At 44.0% G+C, this 20,172-nt stretch overlaps 1 protein-coding gene across 6 annotated transcripts; it reads left to right on the forward strand.

Moving 5' to 3' along the window:
• The first annotated feature begins 191 nt into the window (after positions 1 to 191).
• akap11 (A kinase (PRKA) anchor protein 11) lies at positions 192 to 19,765 on the forward strand. Of its 6 annotated transcripts, none has more exons than XM_019259971.2 (13): positions 192 to 353; positions 2,654 to 2,858; positions 3,588 to 3,692; positions 4,452 to 4,562; positions 4,649 to 4,702; positions 4,877 to 5,008; positions 6,002 to 6,257; positions 6,426 to 10,785; positions 10,979 to 11,119; positions 13,182 to 13,268; positions 15,663 to 15,709; positions 16,309 to 16,508; positions 16,948 to 19,765. In XM_019259971.2, the coding sequence occupies exons 3-13, from the start codon at positions 3,630 to 3,632 to the stop codon at positions 17,131 to 17,133; spliced, it is 5,637 nt and encodes a 1,878-aa protein (XP_019115516.1). In that variant the 5' UTR covers positions 192 to 353; positions 2,654 to 2,858; positions 3,588 to 3,629; the 3' UTR covers positions 17,134 to 19,765. The 6 variants fall into 6 exon arrangements, with proteins under 6 accessions (XP_019115516.1, XP_010748888.2, XP_027131514.1 ...); XM_019259972.2 differs by lacking the exon at positions 192 to 353 and adding an exon at positions 394 to 742; XM_010750586.3 differs by lacking the exon at positions 2,654 to 2,858.
• Positions 19,766 to 20,172: the final 407 nt, after the last annotated feature.

A 20,172-nucleotide genomic window follows, 5' to 3' on the forward strand; every position in this document is an offset into this window, starting at 1 on the left:
ATATAAATTTTTATATACAATCAGTGCTTTGAATGCATCCGATATTTAAATACATTTAAATAAATAATTGATATAGAATGTTGTTTTTTTGTTTTTTTCACAGTTTTAGTTTGTGTGGTTGGATATTTATGTCAATCAAATAAAAGTCTATAAAACAGAAATGTTGATGTCTGACATTCGTTTGCCTGCAGTTTGATTGTTCTGCCTTCGACAGTGCCAGTGCGACACATATCGTTGTCTCGGGGTGTGACTGCTGATGCCTGAAAGTCTTGTTTTCATAGGAAGAACGGTGATGCACAGAGAATGGGCAGTCAGAGTCATTTTTGAGAACAGCTGAAATAGACCTCAAGAGGGTAAGGCATATCCACACCTTCATCGACTCAGTCCGTTCACTTTTAGCGTAGGTCGAGTTATTTTACCTGCTAACAAAGGTTCCAAACACTGAGAGGAGTTTGAGACACTGTCCTATCTCCACTAGTGATCAACATGCATGTTGCCATTTTCTGGTCAGTAAGTCGGATGTAAATACAAAAAAAACAAAACACAATAGCAACTACGGACCCGGTGATTCTACATTTACGTATACACCTGCAGTAATCGGGGCAGCAGTGGGCAAACCAGGGTGGGCGAATTGTTGCCTCACTTCACTAACGTTAACGTGAGCACGAAGAGTTCACAACAAACGAATCGTTCACGGGTCGCGCATTAAACAGCGGCTGCTGGAGTCCGACACTGAGCTGAGGTAAAACCACTTGATGCAGGCTAATGGCTACATTTCGGAACACACAACATATGAGCACATACTGCTGCTGCTCGGGCGTTTGAATCTACCTTAACGTTCTCGTTAGCTCGGTGGTTGGGTGCTAACTAACGACAATAAGGTGACATCACAGACCGAGCGGACTGCGGCCTGGTTCGGCTGCTAGCCCGGTGATTGACAGCCTGTCAACTAGGCTGTCGTGACCGTTGCGTTCTGTCTTCTGCTGCTTTGTTATGAGCCGATATGTCCGCACAATGTCCTGCGGCTAGCCAGCCAGCTAACCGTCGCTGTGTTTTGGTAGTCGTGAATCAACGCCAGCATCCACTGTGTGTGTGTGTGTGTGTGTGTGTGTGTGTGTGTGTGTGGCTCCTCTGTGGCCTGCTGCGGCGGCGGGTCCAGCCCACAACAACCGGGAATCTCAGCTCGCTCTTCTTCTTCCAGACGTTCCTTTAATAAACCTGCGCTAACGTGAACAGGCCTTTCACTTTGGTTTGGAACACGCAGACGTGTAGAATGTAACAAAGCGAAATGTTTGGCTGGCACTTGTTAAAGCAGCGACGACTAAATGACACGATATGATATTGTTGCCAACACTCATATACATATACATAGAAAGTGGCTTTTTTGTCTAAGTAAAGAAAGGCTGTTGTTTGTTAGCAGTGGGCAGAGAGGCCACCACCACCACAGAGGTGACACTCAACGACCACCCAAAAGCAGGACCTCCACCCAAATCTACATGACGTCATCTTTAAGACGTATCCATTAACATGATGATGTCTGCAGAGGATGCATCCACACTGTGTCTTAATCGTTGTCGTGTGGTTCTCTATGGTGTAGGGCTGCAGCTGATGTGCATTGATCATCTATTTTATTTTTTAATTAATCATTAAAAAGAAATACTAAATCCTAAAAATCCTAAAGCACAAGGGGATGACACCAAATTCACCCAACCAATAGTAATAGATATAAAAAAAGAAATAGTGTGTGTGTAGTAGTAATAATAATAATAATAATAATGTGTGTTTTTTATATATATATATATATATATATATATATATATATATATATCTTATATATGTATATGTATATGTTTTACAGGTGTAAATAATCAAATGAGCGATAGCTGAATTCCATTTAGCTGCATCAGGCTCTGGGTCCTGCTGTGGTCTGGGCTGGTCTTCTGTCAGGCTGTCATGCCTCACTGGAATAGAATGGAGCCATTGTCGATGTTTTATTATTATTAGTGACACCTGTGCTTTGATACTGTGACAAGTCAAAATGCTCAGCTCGAAGCTGAAACCTGTACTGTAAAACAAATCAGTGAAGTGTTGAGTGTGAGGCCGCCGTTTGTTCTCACAGTGACCTGCGAGTTTCTCTCTGTTTATCTGTCATTCCAGCCACCCACACTCAAAATTTGCCCCACATCAGCTCCCAGCCAAACAAGACTTTAGACTACACATTTTGCGTCCTTGACAGGTTGTTTTTGCCGTCTCTCTTCTGACATGATCGCAAACAGCCCCCAGAATCCTTCAGCTGCATCTGCTTAGCTCCATTACATTTTTATGCAAACTGATAATTAGTTCATTATCAATCAGCTCCTGAGAATTAAAGTTAGTTGCATTTAATTTCAGTTTTTCCATGACATGACTTAACAAGCACATACACGTAAGGTGCATGAGGTGATGATGTAGGCCGTGACACTAAATGCCAAAGCTGTGAGTTATACGTTATTAAACATGAAACAGTTGTCCTGCACTTCATGTTGTTCATCTGTGTTCCAGATAGTCAGAGCCATAATAAACGTCATTGTGCCTGCTTGCCTTGTGAGTGAATGGAGATGCACTGCATAGTTGAGGTTAGGCAGCAGTTGCTGGCTGTGTTGTTTTTGTACAGCCCACCAAAGCACCCAGAAGAAGCTAGGAGGTCCTGGATCACCAGAGGAAGCCAGTGACATGCACTCTACCCCTCTGGTTCTCAGGATGGAGGATGGGCTGATGAATAGGACCGCCTGCCTGGGTCTAGACTCAACTAGCTGCTTTGGACCATACCTCAAAGGAGAGGCTTGGATTTCTTGGGAAACTTTTCCTCCTTGTACACTGTAAATATTTTGCCTCCATTACCCGCTCTCTCATGCTGCTTACCAAGTGTGTTTGCCCTGCTCAGAGCACACACCCGTATTCTCTTGCCTCTCTGTTTGATCTTTGATGCAGGCCTGACTGTTTAAAGAATATCAAAGAAGCATGGCCTACTATAGCTTATCCTCAGCAGCAGGACAAGTTTGGGCCTACTTTTAAGAGCCTGATTCATGTTGTTTTCACACGGGATGGAATAAAACATTGGTCTGGAGGGTCGACTGTACAATCTAAAAAATGCAGAGCACAAACCAAACGAAGATTGCCTCCTGTGTTGAAGTGTTGTTTAACAGGCTGGAGTCCGTCAGTGTAAAAATGTCTGAATGCCACAGGTGCAGCGTCTGAGCTCTTTGTAGCATGTAAACCACAGACTCTGTCACGTCACATTTCCTGCTTTGACATGTACGTGTGCAAGAGTAGATAGAGACACAGTGTGATATGTATTTGTTTACTAATAGTGCTGATACTGTCATTGCATTGTCACGTGATTGTTGCTGTGGTTGAGGGCGAGACAGCTGAGTACCACGTAAGAGCAATGGAGATCTCACATTGAACAATTGTGTTTTTATTTTCCTTGCTGGAGAACCAGAGGGAGAAGCTCCAAGACAAAATCAGCTGTGGGACGAGAAGTGATGATGTAACCCAGCCTATTTTTCACATAATTCACTCATTCTCACTCACCTTTCTTTTTACAGGTGAGCGGTCTGTCAGCCAGCCACGCGCTGCTCTCTGTTGCTATGGATGCCTGTGCCCGTATTAGAGGAGTTCCATTAAGGCCCAGGGCCTCCGTCCGGAAAGAGGTCTGTCTGCCAGTACACTCAAATCTTTGAAAGGGGGCTTAAAGCACCACTCTCCAATGATCCTGTATACCATAGGATTCTTAGATGGACATTGAAACCAAAATAATTTAGCTTTATTTTCGCAAAACACTGACTGCTGTTTCCACTTGTCACATTAATGTGATGTTAAAGTACAAAAGATTTGTATTAAGTATGATAATATAGTTCTGTTCTGTTTGTTTTGTGTGCTTGTGATTATAGATTTTAATGGTACAATTACATCAGATCTTGGTTTCACAGTTCTAATACATGGATTTGTTTCAAACCTTAGGATGCATGAAACCACTTGAGCATTTTTTGTTTGTTTGTTTTGCAGTTTTAATAGAAATGAAAGAAAAAGATCGAGAACATCCGCCGCTGCGTTGATTATAAGTGACAGAAACAGTTGATGTAGCTGAGCTAAACCACCGCTAATAGTGAAATAGATTAATTGTGGCATGCCTAGTGCTTATAGTTGTTGATGTTTACTGCAGCCTCTAATGTGGTGATGTGTTTTCCCATCAAATGGATGGACCAGTATGAAGTGTTCTAACATGTCAGTCTCAATATAATCGGTCTCCCCAGAATCAATATTAAAGTCATGTGTAAAAGCTGGCAGATATAAAAGAGGATGCACAAAATGCTGCTCAGTGTCAGACAAATGCTTACACATTGGTTTCTCATCATTTCTGTTGGCTAACCATATATAAGGCCTAAGAAACAGTGTGTGTGTGTTTGCAGACTGTGCGTGACAGCGGTGGGCAGTGTGTAAAGAGCCTCTTTAGGAATAAAAAGGAACTATGCAGTGTTGGCTTAGAGCTGCCGACCAGAGACGCCACAAGACTGACAGAGGTTTGCCACACAAACCGCAGTGCAAACATGTACAAAGCTCAGCCATATTCAAACATAAACACTGACCATCATCTGTGCTATTTCAGATTCATTTTGTGTGTCTGCCTGGTCAGTGTGAAGGGGAAGATGTCACCCAACAGGTAATTACACATAGAAGGTCCTACTTATAGACTTTGACTTGTCAGATTTACTCCTGAAATGGTGGAGATGGACGGTGAGTTATATTTTTTTAGATCAGAGATAATTACAAAAATCATTTTCCAATGTCATCTGACCTACAGGCCCATGTGCCTGTGTGTCTTCCTCTCCCTCAGGCTCTGTCATCTCTGCCAGCAGGGCTGTGTGAGCTTCTCAGGTCCCTCCATGTTCATGGCCTCAAGAATGACGAGGTTCTGCTGCTCAAAGACTCCCGCAGACTGGCAGAGCATAAGGACGCTGGGCCACAGGTAGGTGACGGGCCTTTCATACTGAAGGAATGCACTCAGTCAGCATGTTGAGTAAAGCAGCATGCAAGTGAGCAGAAGGCATGGAAGTGAGGGGGCAATAAGGTGTAGTAAGAATGATGTACTGTGTAGAACTTTTTGTGTTTTTCTGTGCTTGTAGATGGATCTACATCTAATTTTTTTTCTTTAAAGTAGCTCAAGATGAAGTGTTCATGCCAGTGTAATTAGGAAATAAACTAAAACATCTTTATTTACACAAGAGACATGCACAGTTGACTACATCGTTGACAGATATCTGACCCTTTGGCAGATGTTTATTATATTTTTAACACAAATTCGACTTGATTAGTCAAAGTGAATCACTCTTTCCATGTGGCATTTTTCTACTGTGTTTTAGGAATTTGAAGTCATTTCCTCACATTTCTGGCCTTGTCAGGAACAGACACAGCCGTGTAAACAGACAGTCTGTCAAGTCTTTCTCACGCACTAGAAAAAATGCAGGTGGGATAGACAGATGTTGTTTTTTTCAGCCCACGTTCACAGCCGGGCCCTGCAGCTCACTCTGTGGTTTAGTTGTCTGTTTCAGACAGCGAGACCTCCCACCTATCTGCATTGCTGAGTGAACTTACACTTATTGTTATTAAGTTATTTTGTATTCTGCACATGCAACAGATCAACTTGCAATCAGAGTACAGACATAACGATCATAAAAATACACTTTCTGCCCGTTCCCCTCCTTCTGCAAGATTAGGATAACAAAATTCTTGTGTGAATTCTGTTCACGTTATCAGTTTGTCATGTACCAAGTGATTGTAGGACAGTTTATGGACTATAACAGTCTGCCTGTTGTTACAAATGCTGTAATATTTTTTCAAAATGAGCTGAACAAATCACCAAACTTAACTTTCATTATTTGTCTTTCCCTTCTCTTCCCTTTCTTTCTCTTTCCTTCATTATCGCTTACTGTGCTGTTTCCCTCTTCCTCTTCCTCTTCAGTGTTGGTTAAAGGCTGTGTGTGTGCTGAGGCATAATCCCAGCACTAGTGTCTACCCTCAGGCCAGTGTTGGATCTTTGTTGGGTCTGCTTGGGTGCTACATGGCAGGTGTTCGCTATGCGTTGGAGCTTCAGGCCCTTCAGAGGGGCACTTCAGCTGAGCCCAGCCAGCCAGAGGAAGATGACACCAACCAATCAGTCTCATCAATTGAGGATGACTTTGTCACAGCCCTGGAGCATCTGGAAGAGGACGACACAGGTGACAATCCCGATGTGTTTAACATGTAATGCTTAGAGGCATTTAGTAGGTCTGGTCTCTTCTGTAGTCCCTGAATCCATCTGAATGTAGACACTTCTGAAAAATCCAGAATGGAGATCTGAATTTTAAACTCTCTCTGTCTCCTCTCCTTCATGTCCATCTCTACAGCTGCTTCCTATCACCATTTTAAAAAGCGTGATGTGGCGTCACAAACTGTCCCAGCACACAAGAGAAGAAAGGAATTATCAGGCTCCCATGTTATCATCAGCTCGTCCTCAAAGTATTTAGCCAAACATAGGTCAGGTCCAGATGTATCTGTCACAGTGCAGAGGTCATCAGGTGTGGAATCCCAGTGGACTTACTGCAGTCCTGGAGCTCGTCTCCCATCGCCTTTGATTCATGTCAGCGAATCAGAAGAGTCGGACTGCTCCAGCCCCAGTCCAATCATTTTCTTGGATGAGGTGGGCTACCAGAAGAGTCTGCTGGCCAAACTTGACATCCCCCAGGTGCCCGGGGGGCCCAGAGAGCGAGTTGAAGACTCAGACTCTGAAGTCAGTGAGTTCTTTGACAGTTTTGACCAGTTTGATGACCTGGAGGAGCTGAGCTCAGAGAGCTGCACTCTCGCACTGCCTCTGGATGCCATCAGTGCCCCAAGCACACAGAAAAGGTCAGCTGAGTCTAGCACCAGTGGGTCAACATCCAAATATGTTTCTAGGGGCTGTTCAACCAAAGGTATGAATCCTCACCGCTTTGATCAGCCCACTCTCCCAGCTAATGTGAAAAAACCCACTCCTCTGAAACCAGGCTCTCCCTACTCGCTTCACTCTGAGGTGCCTGACTCTCCGCGACCAGTGCAGACCCCCTCTGAGGAGAATGGTGGCCCACTTTTCAGTCCTGTCAGCTCATCAGCCTTCAGCCCTCTGGTGGACTCTTGTGGAACACTGGAGTACTTCTGGAAGACAGAGGAGGATGGACAGGACTGCTCAGAGCTACGTAAGCCCCAGGATCTCTGCTCTCTGTATAAAACCTACTCAGACTTTGCCAGCAGTCTGTCGAAAGAAATTGTGGGATCTGTGTGTGGCTACCAGTCTGCCATTGACATCAGTGACAACAAGAATCTCAGCTGTGTCTGCCACAAGGAATTCAAGAACCCTTCGGGCTACCTGATGAAGCTCTCAGAAATTCAAGAAACTGTAACAGTGGCCAAGCTGCAGAAGAAGTCACAGTCTCTGAAGGATGGCATTCAGAGGTTTGCCACTGACCTGGTGGAAATGAGTTTGGGTAGCGCTCTGCGAGACCTCCAAAAAGGTGTATCCTCCTGTACCACCACCCTGTGTCACCTAGCTGCCAGGCTTACCTCCTCAGTGTTTCAGATGGCCTTCCATGAGATCGGCATGCGCCATGCGTATGTGTTGAAGGAACGGGCAATCAATGGATTAGCTGGCTTCCTTGTTGGAGAGGCTGTATCTGGGGCACTCAAAGAGTTCCTGACTGTGAAAAAGCAGATTTTCCATAGTACAGTGACACGTTTTGCTGCCGATCTGGCTGAAGAGCTGGTTTTTGAAGGAATTATGGAAGTGTGTCAGTTCTCCCACCCCTCAACTCCTCTCACCCCTAGTGATTGGTCCTTTGGCAACAGGCAGGAGGAAGATGAAGAGGAGGAGGTGGTTTCCTCCTATGCTTCAGACTTGTCTGAGTCTGTTATCCAGGAGGCCTTTATAGAACTCTCTCAGGCTGATGTTGCCTTTACTAGCCAAGCAGCTATTAGCGTGTCTCTGGACAACATCTGTTATGTCAGTGCAGAGAACACTAGCACTCACACCTGCAGTACCTTTGCTAACCAGCAGGTTTTAAGTGCCAGCTCTGCTGCAGCACTCCCGGGGCCCTCCGGTGAGGATGCCACCTGCACAGTGAAGAAAGCCCTGTTCACTGTGTCAGGCATGGCCAGCTGTATTCCTGTGCCCCAGGCAGGCCAAGCCCTCTCTCACCTCCAGGAGTCTGAGGAGACCTGTCAGTGTAAGTCAAGCACATCGGATACTCCACAGGCCAGCCCTGAAAGAGTAACTGTGTCTTCCTCCGACACTACCACATCTACACAAACTCACCCCTACAGTCATGCATCTCAGACCCCCACACCCGGAGAAGACTCCTCCCAAGGAAAGTCCCCATTCCAAAACTTCTCTGGCAACATGATGGATATGATAGTAACTGAGGCGTGTGAGCTGATAACTGCTTCTAAGGTGAAGAAGAGTTTTGGTGACTGTGCTGATTTCCTCACAAAGACAATCGGAGGCCGAAGGGACTCTTCTAAGCAGGACACTGATAATTCTGAGGCTCCAGACATGAGTTTCAGATATCTAAGGAAAGGCAGTCCTGTTGAGCAAATAACAGATCTTAGCATTCCTCACATTTCCTTTCAGACAGGCTCTCAAAGCCAGGGGAGAGCCAGCTGTGAGTTAGACCCCAGGACCAAAGGTGTGTCTGAGGCCTATCCTGTGATGATGGATACTCTTGATGTGCCGGGTGCAGAGATGGGTGGACAAAGAAGGACATCTGTTCCTGGGGATGACTCAGGTCCGAGCTCTGGCCAAAAATCTGTTGGGACTCCTGGTACTCCTCCTTCTACCCCTCAGCAGCCTAGTGAGGTGTCCAAGGAGAAACAGATAAAACAGTTCTCCAAGAAGCTGAAAAGCAAGCTGGCCAAGGAATTTTCCCCTGCCACCCCCCCACCTACCCCTCACTATCAGCCTGAGCCTGGCCCAGGGCCAAAAGACATCACCCCTGAGACAGACAAGGCTGAATTTATGCTCAAACTGATGAGGTCTCTCTCTGAGGAGGCAGATGGCAATGAGGATGAAGAGGAAGAACTGGCAGAAGAGGGTGGTGTCAGTGGCGCTAATAGATGTTTAGGATCAGGGGGTGGCCGACATGAACAGAACCAGATGTCTGCTCGCAGAATGTCCAACAAGGAAGCTCTCCACTATGCCGAGCAGTTGGCTTGTCACATTGTTTCCATGGCAACAGAGATGGACACTTTAGGAGTGGCAGAGGAGGAGGGAGACATGAACAATGGCAGTGAGATGAGGAGAGACAGTGTGGCTCAGTTCTCAGAGCAGACCCTGAACACATTGTGGGTGTATGCTGGGGAGGTAGCAGGCGAGGTCATCAATGATGTGAAGAGGATGGTGAGCTCTGCACAGCAGTGTCCACATCACAGAGCTCTGAGAAGAAGAAGCTTTGACAGATCCAGCTCTGAATGTTTGCATTACCACAACCAACACCAGCCTCAGCTGAGTACAGACCATAACAGAGACTGGAGGGTAGGGAGGCTATCTGAGCAATGGTCTAATGACCTGATAGCCTCTGTCTTCAGGTCTCCAACCTCTACTTCAAGCACCATCTCTAGCTCCAGCTCTGGTCTGTCCTCAGAGTATCCCAGCTGTGAGAGTGTGACAGATGAATATGCTGGCTACCTCATCAGGGTACTGAAAAAGGAGGGAGGCAGTAGGGAGTTGGTCCTAGACCAGTATGCAAGCCGTTTGGCCTACCGCTCCATAAAACTAGGCTTGGCTCACGCCAGTCGCAAGATCAAGCAGAGATCCTCTAGCACCCGCCTTCATTCCTCCAAGTCGCTGCCAGATGAATGGAAAGCTTCTGGTAGTGAGGCCTCATCACCCAAGGACCAAGTAGAGCCAGGAGAGGATGCTCAGTGTTGCTGTCGAGAGTCTGAAGAGCAGAGTCAGAGGGAGTACATGGATCTGTTAACCTTTGCAGAGTCTTTAGCTTACAACATCACCTGTGATGTCACACGCAAGCTGCATCTTTCCTCTGTACGGCTGCCCAAGTCTCTCACTGACTCGTGTCTTTATAAGAAATCCAAATTTGAAGACATGACAGAGAATCTCATCAGGAACTCCTTCTCCTGCCCCCTGTTGTCAAAGGAGGGTAAGAGCAAGCATTACCACAGTACAGGAAGCCTGTATGATGGAGGCTACAGGAGTAGGGTGATGCAGGTCATCGAGCATTACGCCAGGAAGATAGTTGATGACACTCTGAAGATGAGCCTCGCTTCAGTTGGACATTCATCACGGGAGCACCAGAGGACCCAAGGCCATGACAGACACTCTCATACAGAGAGGTTGTCTGAGGCACCATCACTGGGCCAGGCGCTGGGAGAGAGAGCGTGTCGTTACTGTCCGATACAAGAATGCCCGTACTGCACCAAACTTAGCCGGCACCACCACCAGCCTGTATTACAGAGGAGGAAAAGGGGGCCAGAATGTCAGGTGAGGCCCGAGCGGCTCTCTAGCCTGGAGATTCCCAAGATTCACATTGACCTGGACCACAGGGTTGTGTTTGCAGAGGAGATGGTCTCCATGGCAATGGAGACAGCTAAACGTGAGCTGAGCAACACCAGCCTTAATGCAGACAGCGGCATCGGCCATGATGGAACCAGCTATGCCGAGAGCCTAACGGCTGAGATCATGACGTCAGCCCTGTCCAACATCTGCCAGGCTGCCAGCATCAGGTACACTGATACTGTATACGAGTCGTATGTGATCTGATCATGTCCATGTGTTCATGTAATGGCTATTCAAGCAGTTTTATTTAACTTCTCACCTAATGTTACAATTTTATGACATAGACAGAACTGTCACCATGAATGTTTACATGTAGATATTTCTATGATTTCTGACACCCTCTATTTTCTGTGCATCTAGTTTTCCAGGTAGGGAAGCCACTGAGTCTTCAGTGTCCCAGCAGCTGAGTGTGGGAGACGACAGTCTGGGCAGTTGGTCTAACTTGAGCTTTGAGGATGAGCACCCAGACGACAACAGCAGCTTCCTCCACCTCAGCGACAGGTATACATCCACTAGCTTTCTCAGACATGCCACACATTGCATATTGAATATCCACACATCTTTAGATGCACTGCTGCCTGTTGCAATACTGTTGTAATAAGTACTTTAGTTTGTTTTGGGGGGTTTTTTCTTTCTTTGACACTGCTGCTGCCATATTACAGGAGCCCCAGTGGCCTCTTCCAAAAGCATGACAACAACAGGTGGCCAAGTATTTTTAAAAATGTTAAATGTAACATAAGAGAATGTTAAAATTGGAGTTTGAACTTTGCTTACAAGTGAGAAACTTATAAAGTATTTTTACCGCAGCTCAAACTATTTTAGTTTGAGCTGCGGTAATCTTTTTGTTTTTCCTTCTTCTTCTTTTTTGAGAAATGTCTAAACTCTGATTTCAGGTTCTCACTGTCAATATTTTCTGCTTTCCTGAGTTCTCTATGACAGTAAACTGAATATCTCTGAGTTGTGGACAAAACAAGACATGTCATCATGTGCTTTAGGAAACACTGATCAGCATTCTTCATGGACCAAACAACTAATGGATTAATCATTAATGAAAATAATTGTTAGTTGCAGCCTTTATGTCAGTTTGAGGAAGTTGAACTTATTTTTGCATATACATAAAAGAATGAGAATGTTATCACTTCAGTGAAGCTGTGTCAGTTTGTGCTGTTCATCTTGTCAGAACCAGAGCAGGACAGAAACACTCTTATTGCTAGTGTTGGACCCTTTCTAGCAGGAGCCTCTGTCTGTGGTTGAGTCTATGGGAGGTTTCTCAAGGTCAGCACAGGGCACAGTGTACGGTTTGGGAATGTGATTTAGACTTCACTGCCAAAATGTAATTTTCTCTGATTTGTGTAAGTGTTGCATTGTTTTTGAGCTTGAACGGATATGCTGTTAAAGGTTTTTATGTAGCTGCCTGTGCAGCCAACTTCTTCTGAGAATGTTTGTGAAATATACCACAGGGTTAAGGACCAAGTAGTAGTTGTGACAGAACTGGCCTTCTCTTCTTGGACGGACATCATCACTATTTGTATGCATGTTTAAAAAAGAAAAGACAGCGGGGCTGAGTGAATGAATATCAGCTCATGTGACATGATCTCATCCATGTCTCCTGTTTTTGGGAATGAAACTGTTGACATTTCTGGCAAAGGTTTGTATCTCTATGGAAGCAAAACTGACAACATTTGAGATTCCTTCCCAAGATACTGAAAGAACATAATGTGTTCACAGCTCGTTATTTTGGCCATCGGGGCCAAGTTAATATATCATAATATTTTCTAAAGGTGTGTCTGAGTGCTCTCTTCACTTCAGGCCGTGTTTCTACAGGAACAAAGTCCACCATGTGTAATCCATTAGACTCTCTTCAAAAGCCAGCTGCAACCACTTCCGTGCAGCAGACGAAATAACGTAGAAAAAGAGAAAAAAAAATCACCTTGGAGGCTTATTGAGACACTGAGTGTGATAATTGACTAAATGAAACTGCTCTCACCATGTGTCATTCAACCAAACCACAGGGAGAAAGCTGTTGCTGAGGTAATGCAGATTAAAGGAGGTATTTTTAGATATCAGAAATGTTCCTCCCTTCAGCCTCACTGAGACTGCTGTACGCCACAGTATGCAGGTTCCAGCCAGTAGACTGATCACTGACTAATTACAGAGCGTGTATGTTGTTGTGCTTCTGTTGCCAGCTGGTTGTCCTGGTGGAACCCACATGATTAATGGGATTATGTGAGGACAGGAATTTAATGATCTCACGTTTTAGGCCTTTAGCAACAAATCGTCTCGATAAACATTACAGATGATTCAGATGGCAGAAAAGCATGCATCATTTGGAGAATCCCTCTCTGTTTTCAAGCTCACCTGGCATTTAAAGGATTATTCCAAATGCTAGAACGTCATGAAGTATTGTTTGTTGAAGCTGCATGAGAGTCATGGTCATTATACCCTGGGATGAAACCTCTCATTATATTCTGATCTTTGTTCCATTTCAGTACCTCAATGATTCTGTCCCTCTCCGGGGGGAGGGGGTCAGTGTTACAGTGCGTTACCTTCCTTCTCTCTCCAGCAGCAATGGGAACAGCAGTAGCTGGAGCAGTCTGGGCCTGGAGGGGGAGCAGTGTGAGGAGCGCATGTCATTCTCTCCCTCTGACAGGTTGGTCAGCAACTGCTCAACATGGCTAACCTTCCAAAATACCCGTAAGACCTGGTGGCACACCTAGAATGGGACAAAGATGTCATTGAACCATTGAATTTACTGTGAAGCCAAAAAATACAAAGCAACCAAGAGTGGAAAATCTCAGCACAAAATTGGAACCAGGATGTTGCTTCATCATATGAAAATGATTTAAAATATTACAATGGTATTTTGATTTATACTTTGTCTCATACTAGAAACCACCAGTCCCTTTGCATGACCACACTAAAGCTCTTAAGAATAAATGAGCTTGACATGGCATATGCTAATGTGCTCTGCTAGGTCTACATTACTTGCATGTAATTTGGTTGCTTAATAAGATAATTTGTAGTTTTATCATATTTTGGGGGTTCTTGCATTAATGCTATTAAACAGTTTGAATAGGTTCACATATTAGTCCTGCAGGTGCTGCCATCACAGGCCCCAATTTAAAAAAAAAAACTCTCACAGATATACTGCAGCATTGACAAGTTTAAGTTCAATCTCTACTGCGAGCCATTCCTAAACACACCAAGTGTTTTCTCAGACTGGTGAATGTGTTTTTGCTTCCATCCATGCTGCCGCTTGTTTCGGCTTATAGCAATAGCCGTACTATCAGTCAACATATAAATCAACATGAACTCGTAGGAAACCCCAATATCATTTGAGGTTGAGAGTCCGCCACTGAACAGCAGCACTCTTCTAAATGCAAAAGTTGCCACGTTAACGTTATCCTTTTTAATAACTTCCATGTTTTCTGGGTTTTATTTTCCATCCAGAAAGTACATGAATTCAGTTCCGTTTGGCAGCTAACAACTAGTTCTCAGATGTCGGAGCTTCCCACAGACATCTGAATGCACCAACAAGGCAATCAGTGCCTTAAAACTCCATGATTAGTACTGACCCAAAAAATATATTCACTGTAAGAATCTTAAGCAAGTTTACGCATGGTTTAACATCAACTAAAACCAGCGGCTTCCTAGAACATCCTAGAACAAATCTGCTGCACATCCTCAGTCTGCAAGTCATTGTTTCCTTCCTGTCATTTTGATTCCACCCTTCAAAAATGAGAATACATTCAAGAGTAACCTGAACCCACCACATCCACACATGTGATGCCTGCTGATGAAAAGCAGTGAACTGGACTGGCCATCTGCTGTTAGCTGGAAAAGTACAAGATTATACGGGACTATGGGTAATGCATATGCAGCATACAGTATATACCACATACATTTGTCTAGCAGGCTTTGAAGGCAATGTTGCAAAGCAATTAACAGCACTGCTTTATGGCTTTATTGAGTTTCTTCTTGATGTGTCAGCTGTTCAATTCACTAGACAAAAGCAGATATTCTGCCTGGTTGTTCATCCACAAACAGTTTCTCAGTTGATTTTTCATAAATCAATCCTACAATACAATGATACCTACAGTACAGTACAGTAATAGAGGATTTCATACATATCATCCACTCTTTCATCACTCGGCACTGAGGATCAGCAAATAGCAGATGACCAATTCAGTGTCTGCCATTAGGTGGCAGGTTTCTCACAGGTTCAGGTTTGTGGTTGATTTACTTTTAACCATGACAAAACATGTTAAGATCTGAAGATTGTCTCAAAGTTAGTTGTTTGTTGTGTACTGGGTTTTTAGTAAACTTTCATTCAAAAAAAAAAAAAATTGAATTTGTTATTTGTGCAGCAAACACACTGGTGTGTTTGTACTCTGTTATTGTCCTTTGATGCCTGATTTCATATTTGGTGCTGTCCTGTTTCTTTTATTCATAAAAGCAGTGAATGTGAAAAGCTGTCTTAGACGACCTCCTTCTGGAAAGTAAATGATATCCTTCTATGATATTGAGCAGAGTCTGAGTGTCTGTAGCCGAGGGCTGTGTCAACAAGACTGTGATTAACAATCTTATAAAGTGGAGAAATGACTGTTTACCTGTTGGCACGTCACACAGCACATATTTGCACAATTGACAAAATGGATATGGAGTAGATTTTCAGAATGGAAGAATCAACATTCACACTGATCAAGATGTACTCTTTGTGTCATTGTGTCTTAACTGACAAAAGACAGCGAAGCAGAAAAGTGCATTTACTGGAATGTAGAAAAAACAGTGACTGGAAATATGCTGCATAGTCGCTGTGTGTATGTGTGTGTGTGTGTGTGTGTATATGTATGTGTCAGATGGCTTTTGATCAGGATTGCTTTGATTGCAGTGCTTGTGGCTTGTGATATCCTGCTATGCTTATATCAAAGACTGCTAACTTAAGCATGCTTGTTGTCATTTGTAACTCCTTGCACGCAGCCACATCTCCCGCTCAGCCGTTCCTCCCTTTTTACTAACCTGTGTGACATTTCTCATCCAACAGTGACAATACAGAGGACAAGGAGACTGAGGTCAGAGAGGAATCCAGTGGTAAGGATGTTTTACTACCCACAACTTCACCTTTTGAGGAGTCACTAGTAATAAAAGGTTTTGTAATTCATTAAAAGCTTCTGTGAACAAGACTTCTTAACAATGCAGATTCTGGCCAAAGATAAACTGGCAGCAGAGGGAATGGGGGGAGACAGGCCCCTCTCCTAATTTGAGGTCTGTCTCTTTCCACTCCTCGAGACTCTGAACAGTTGGCCTTGATTCTGGCTGCATATGTATGTCTGTGTGCCTGTCTGAGTGTGTTGTAGCCGGGGATTTTACCGCCCCCATACTCAGCCACACTAATGCTCATTCATCTACTCCACTCCCTCCACAGCACAGTCACTCTGCGTTATGTGTGTATGGGGGGCAGGAGGGAGGGGGAGGGGGGGGTCCTCATTGGATCTTTTCTACTGTGGGAGCGTGGGAACCCGGGAACCCAGCACAGAGTAGAACAGGGCTGGTGGAGCAAAGGGCTGTCATGGATTACACTTGGTGTGTCTGTCTGTACATCGATGTGCAATGGACTTTTGTGTCTGATCACAGGAAATGGGCAATAAAAACATAAACAAGGATGATGTCATCTCTTCTTTGTCCTGCAGGGACTCTGTGTGTAGACAGGACTCAGGTGCAGTCTTCCAGGACCGCTCTGGTCATAATGAACTCTGATGTCAGGGAGCTCGGGTGTGGCACTCAGCACGTGACCCTCGACCCTCAGCTCAGGAGCATGCTCCAGTGGGTGGCAGCCTCCATGGCCGACATCCCTCAGATCCAACTGAGTCCTGACAGAGAGCTACAGCAGGTGATTGCCCACAGTCCATTCTGAACATATTCATTAGCCAGTGCCTCAAACAGCTTCCCTCTGCGCTGTTTATCATTAAACATGAAGGCCTTCTTTTACCGTGTCAGATCGCGTGTCAACCATTCATCAGTTACTTTTAGCAAACCTTTCTACACACTTGCTAACTAGTTTTCTAGTACTTTAAGCCTCATTATGTCAAGTGTTACACTAAACTCCATATGTGGATATATTTACAGTTGGTACTTCTGGCTGTAGTACTCCCTGCGGTAAAGCACTCCTTGTTGGGAATCACTGTTATAGTGACTCATTATTTGACTTTCCGCTTCAATTGATGGAGTTCTCTGAATGAGCCTGCTAGAAAATTTACATTTAAACATTTACCTAGGTCCCTGTCTTTCTAGTGTACCATCAAGTAAATGATAACTGTGTGTCCTTTCAGCTCCCAGCAGTGGTCCAAAGACTTCGGGACAGGAAGTGGAGGGTGGGAGAGCTGCTGCACATGCTGCTACGCTACTGTGAAGAGAGTCAGATACACAGTCAGTCCCAGACCAGAGAGGAGGCACTCCAGACGGGCAGAGAACTTCACCGCATCCCCCTCTTCCAGTGGCTCCTGGAGCATGCCTAAAGCCTCTCCTCTTTCTTTTTTTTTTTCTTCTTCTCGTCTCCTTAGTTCCAAACAGGGCTTTGCAAAGTGCACAGCTCCTAGATGCCATACCAATCAGCTGATCTAACTCACTGATGAATGTGTTTTGCATTGCATGCTGTGACCAAGAGTACTCCTGTGTGTATTTTATTTGTCTTTCCACCTTCTGTTTTGTTGTTGCCATTCATTATCTGTCAGGCTGCACGTCGTGTTGATTTAGTGAGCTGTCTCTGCCCACCTACACTTCGGAATTTGAAGTCTTCACACGTTGCTGCGTTTTTCTTGTTGAGCGACAGACAGAGAAGGAGAGGAGAGAGACAGAGAGACCCAACCCATCCAGACAGAGACAGAAGGAGAGCAGTGAGTTGAGAGAAAGAGAATGTGTTTTTTGTTAGGGAATCCCCATAGCTGCTGGGCGGATGATGTCATCACACCCACAGCTCACCTCTGCGGTGGTGTTTCCACATGTTAAGAGACCAATTGTGCGCACACATACACACCACACCCTCATATTATCAGAGGGAAACCAAGATACACTCACATCCGACAGGATTATTCCCCCGTAGTATTCCATAATTGTATTCATGCACTCTGAATCATTTACATGTTATTTCAGTGAAGGAGCTAAATGACTCCTTACATTTAACGAATGCGTTGCCATACATACAGATCGCCATTGCTCTGTTTAGGTTGTAAAACCTTTAACTTTAGTAAATGATCATTTTGCATTGATGATCACAGGGGCCGTTGGTTTGGCAGTAGAATCATTAATGTGTTTGATAAAATTTGCCTCTTGACAGTATTAGTGTCCCTGTTTTATATACTACTGTAACTCTGCTTGCCTCGCCTCAATCTCCTTGTTGTCAAACTTAGTAAAATACTTGGAGTGGATGATGTTTACTGGGCGATCGGTGTTAAAAAAAGCAAAGTATATATTTTTGAAGGTAGAGTATGTTTAACCAATCATGAAATGCTGCTCAAAGCTATGAAAGAAGCCACGATGTTGGCTTAATTTTGCCAAATCTAGCTTGACTCTCCCCCCCTCCAGTCACTACAGTCACTACTGATCACACTGTTACTACAGTGTGATCCCCTGGTCGTGTGTGTCAGTGGCCCATGCCAAGTTCGGGGAAGATCCAGTGACGCAGATAGTGGATCTTTGAGTAATTAAAGACACCCCACCGGTCTGCACCTCCAAAACCACAAACTAACAGCAGTGTACATTGCTCAACCGTGGACTCACATCTTTGTCACCCACGCTCCACAGTCACCTTGTGGAATGAAGAATTCTGAATACCACAACTTCCACAGAGCACTAACTCCTTGAACACACACCCTTGTTACTCACCAGCCCTTTGTGCGTGTGTACGTCCACACGCACAGCACTACCAGCTATTTGCTGAGATGCACTTTTTTTTTTTTCTTTTGATTTGGTCGAGGAGAGACTGGGCATTTCCTGCCCTGACAGTCATCGGATCTGTCCCAGCCTCATATTCCTGTGAATTTACTCCTAGCATGGACCCCTCCTCCCTCCCTTTCACCCCAGCGAAAACATTTGGGATACATTTTATTTCTATTTTGTTTTGTTTTGTTTTGTTTTGTTTTGTTTTGAAGTAAGCGACCTAAGGATGACAATGCTGCAAGGTCCACAAATTTCTATCAGGACTTCCTTCCAGAGTTCTAAACACTGTAATATACCACAGCCTCACATCTATTATAAACTAAGTGTTGGTGGTGTTCACCTGCATGGCTTAATCTTCATTGACTTTTGAAGCTCAACATTATTCTTCTTCTTCTTGGCCTACACTAATTGAGCTGCAGTGATTTGTCCGCCTCCACGCTGCCTCACAGTATGCTATAGGTCTCTGCAGATGCCTCGTCTGTTACTGCGTAATCTCTATCCTGCCAAATCGTCATATAATCTTAGAGGTGTTTTGTCCTGTATGATTTGTTTACATGCAAAAATGAATATATCACAAGATCCGCTATTTTTCAAAAGAAAACCAGAGTTCTGACTACGCTTTCAAATATTAGAAAAAAACAACAGAGTGAAGTATTAACAGTGAGAGATGCATCATCTTAGTTTACATTAAAGGAATGTATTAAGAATTATGGATTCGACACATGAAGAGAAGAGAGTGCATCAGTGTACAGATTCTCCCTCAGTGTGAATGTTCAGTTGTAAATAGAACCCCCCCCCCACTTCTATTTTCTTTATCTGCTTTACATTCCTGTGCATCCCAAATGACCTATAGTGCTATATTGTTGTGTTTGTGAAAGCTGAATGTGTACCTACAAAGACTCCATTTAGAAGCAGATACGGTAAATCTGTTTTGCTACTGTTCCCCAGTGTTACTTTCTGCCTCCCTCTGAACACAAGCAGGGGGGAGAGAGCTGTACCTCCCCTCCACTAACTTCTGTTTTTCTCCTGCTACCTTGTAAAAAATAAAGATATTTAATAAATTATGTAAGTTATATAACAGTGAGTTCACCACTTGTTCTCCCTAGTGGCATTGCTAAATAGTTTACACATTCTAAGCTTGAAGTCAAAAACTCTAAGAATTTGTTTATGTTAAAGCTCGGTGTGACAATAAAGCTTTTTCATGTGCTCTTAGTTTGTCTCCATTTAATGCACAGATCACATCTTACATCATTATGTGTAATGTTTCTGTCATTGTTTACTGACTCACTGAAGAATAGCTACAGGTGTTGAGTATTTGAAACTTTGTAGCTAATAACTAGTGTTAAAGGGCTAAAGGTCAATTCATTGATTAGTAGATGAACAGAAATGAATCAGTAAATAACAGTGATTTAAGTCTTTTGCTAAACATTAAATACAATGTAAAGGCAAAAGAAGAGGATGATTAAAAACCCAAGGTTGGAACGTGAAACAATAGGTGAAAACTTTAAATAGAGCAGTGCAACAATGCCATGAATAAAGAACAGTGAATAGTTCAGTATTTAAAATAAATAACATTGTTAGAAACCCTTTTGATAAAAATAAATATTTGAAAGGAAGCT

Source organism: Larimichthys crocea, unplaced genomic scaffold, assembly GCF_000972845.2.
Source record: "Larimichthys crocea isolate SSNF unplaced genomic scaffold, L_crocea_2.0 scaffold173, whole genome shotgun sequence".
Classification (NCBI taxonomy): domain Eukaryota; kingdom Metazoa; phylum Chordata; class Actinopteri; family Sciaenidae; genus Larimichthys; species Larimichthys crocea.

Bases quoted from the DNA above. Each gene is read 5' to 3' on its own strand.
- akap11 (XM_019259971.2), top strand. From the start codon at position 3,630: ATGGATGCCTGTGCCCGTATTAGAGGAGTTCCATTAAGGCCCAGGGCC. The intron at 4,563-4,648 runs GTTTGCCACACA...GTGCTATTTCAG, and splicing joins ACGCCACAAGACTGACAGAG to ATTCATTTTGTGTGTCTGCC. The intron at 11,120-13,181 runs GTATACATCCAC...TTCTCTCTCCAG, and splicing joins TTCCTCCACCTCAGCGACAG to CAGCAATGGGAACAGCAGTA.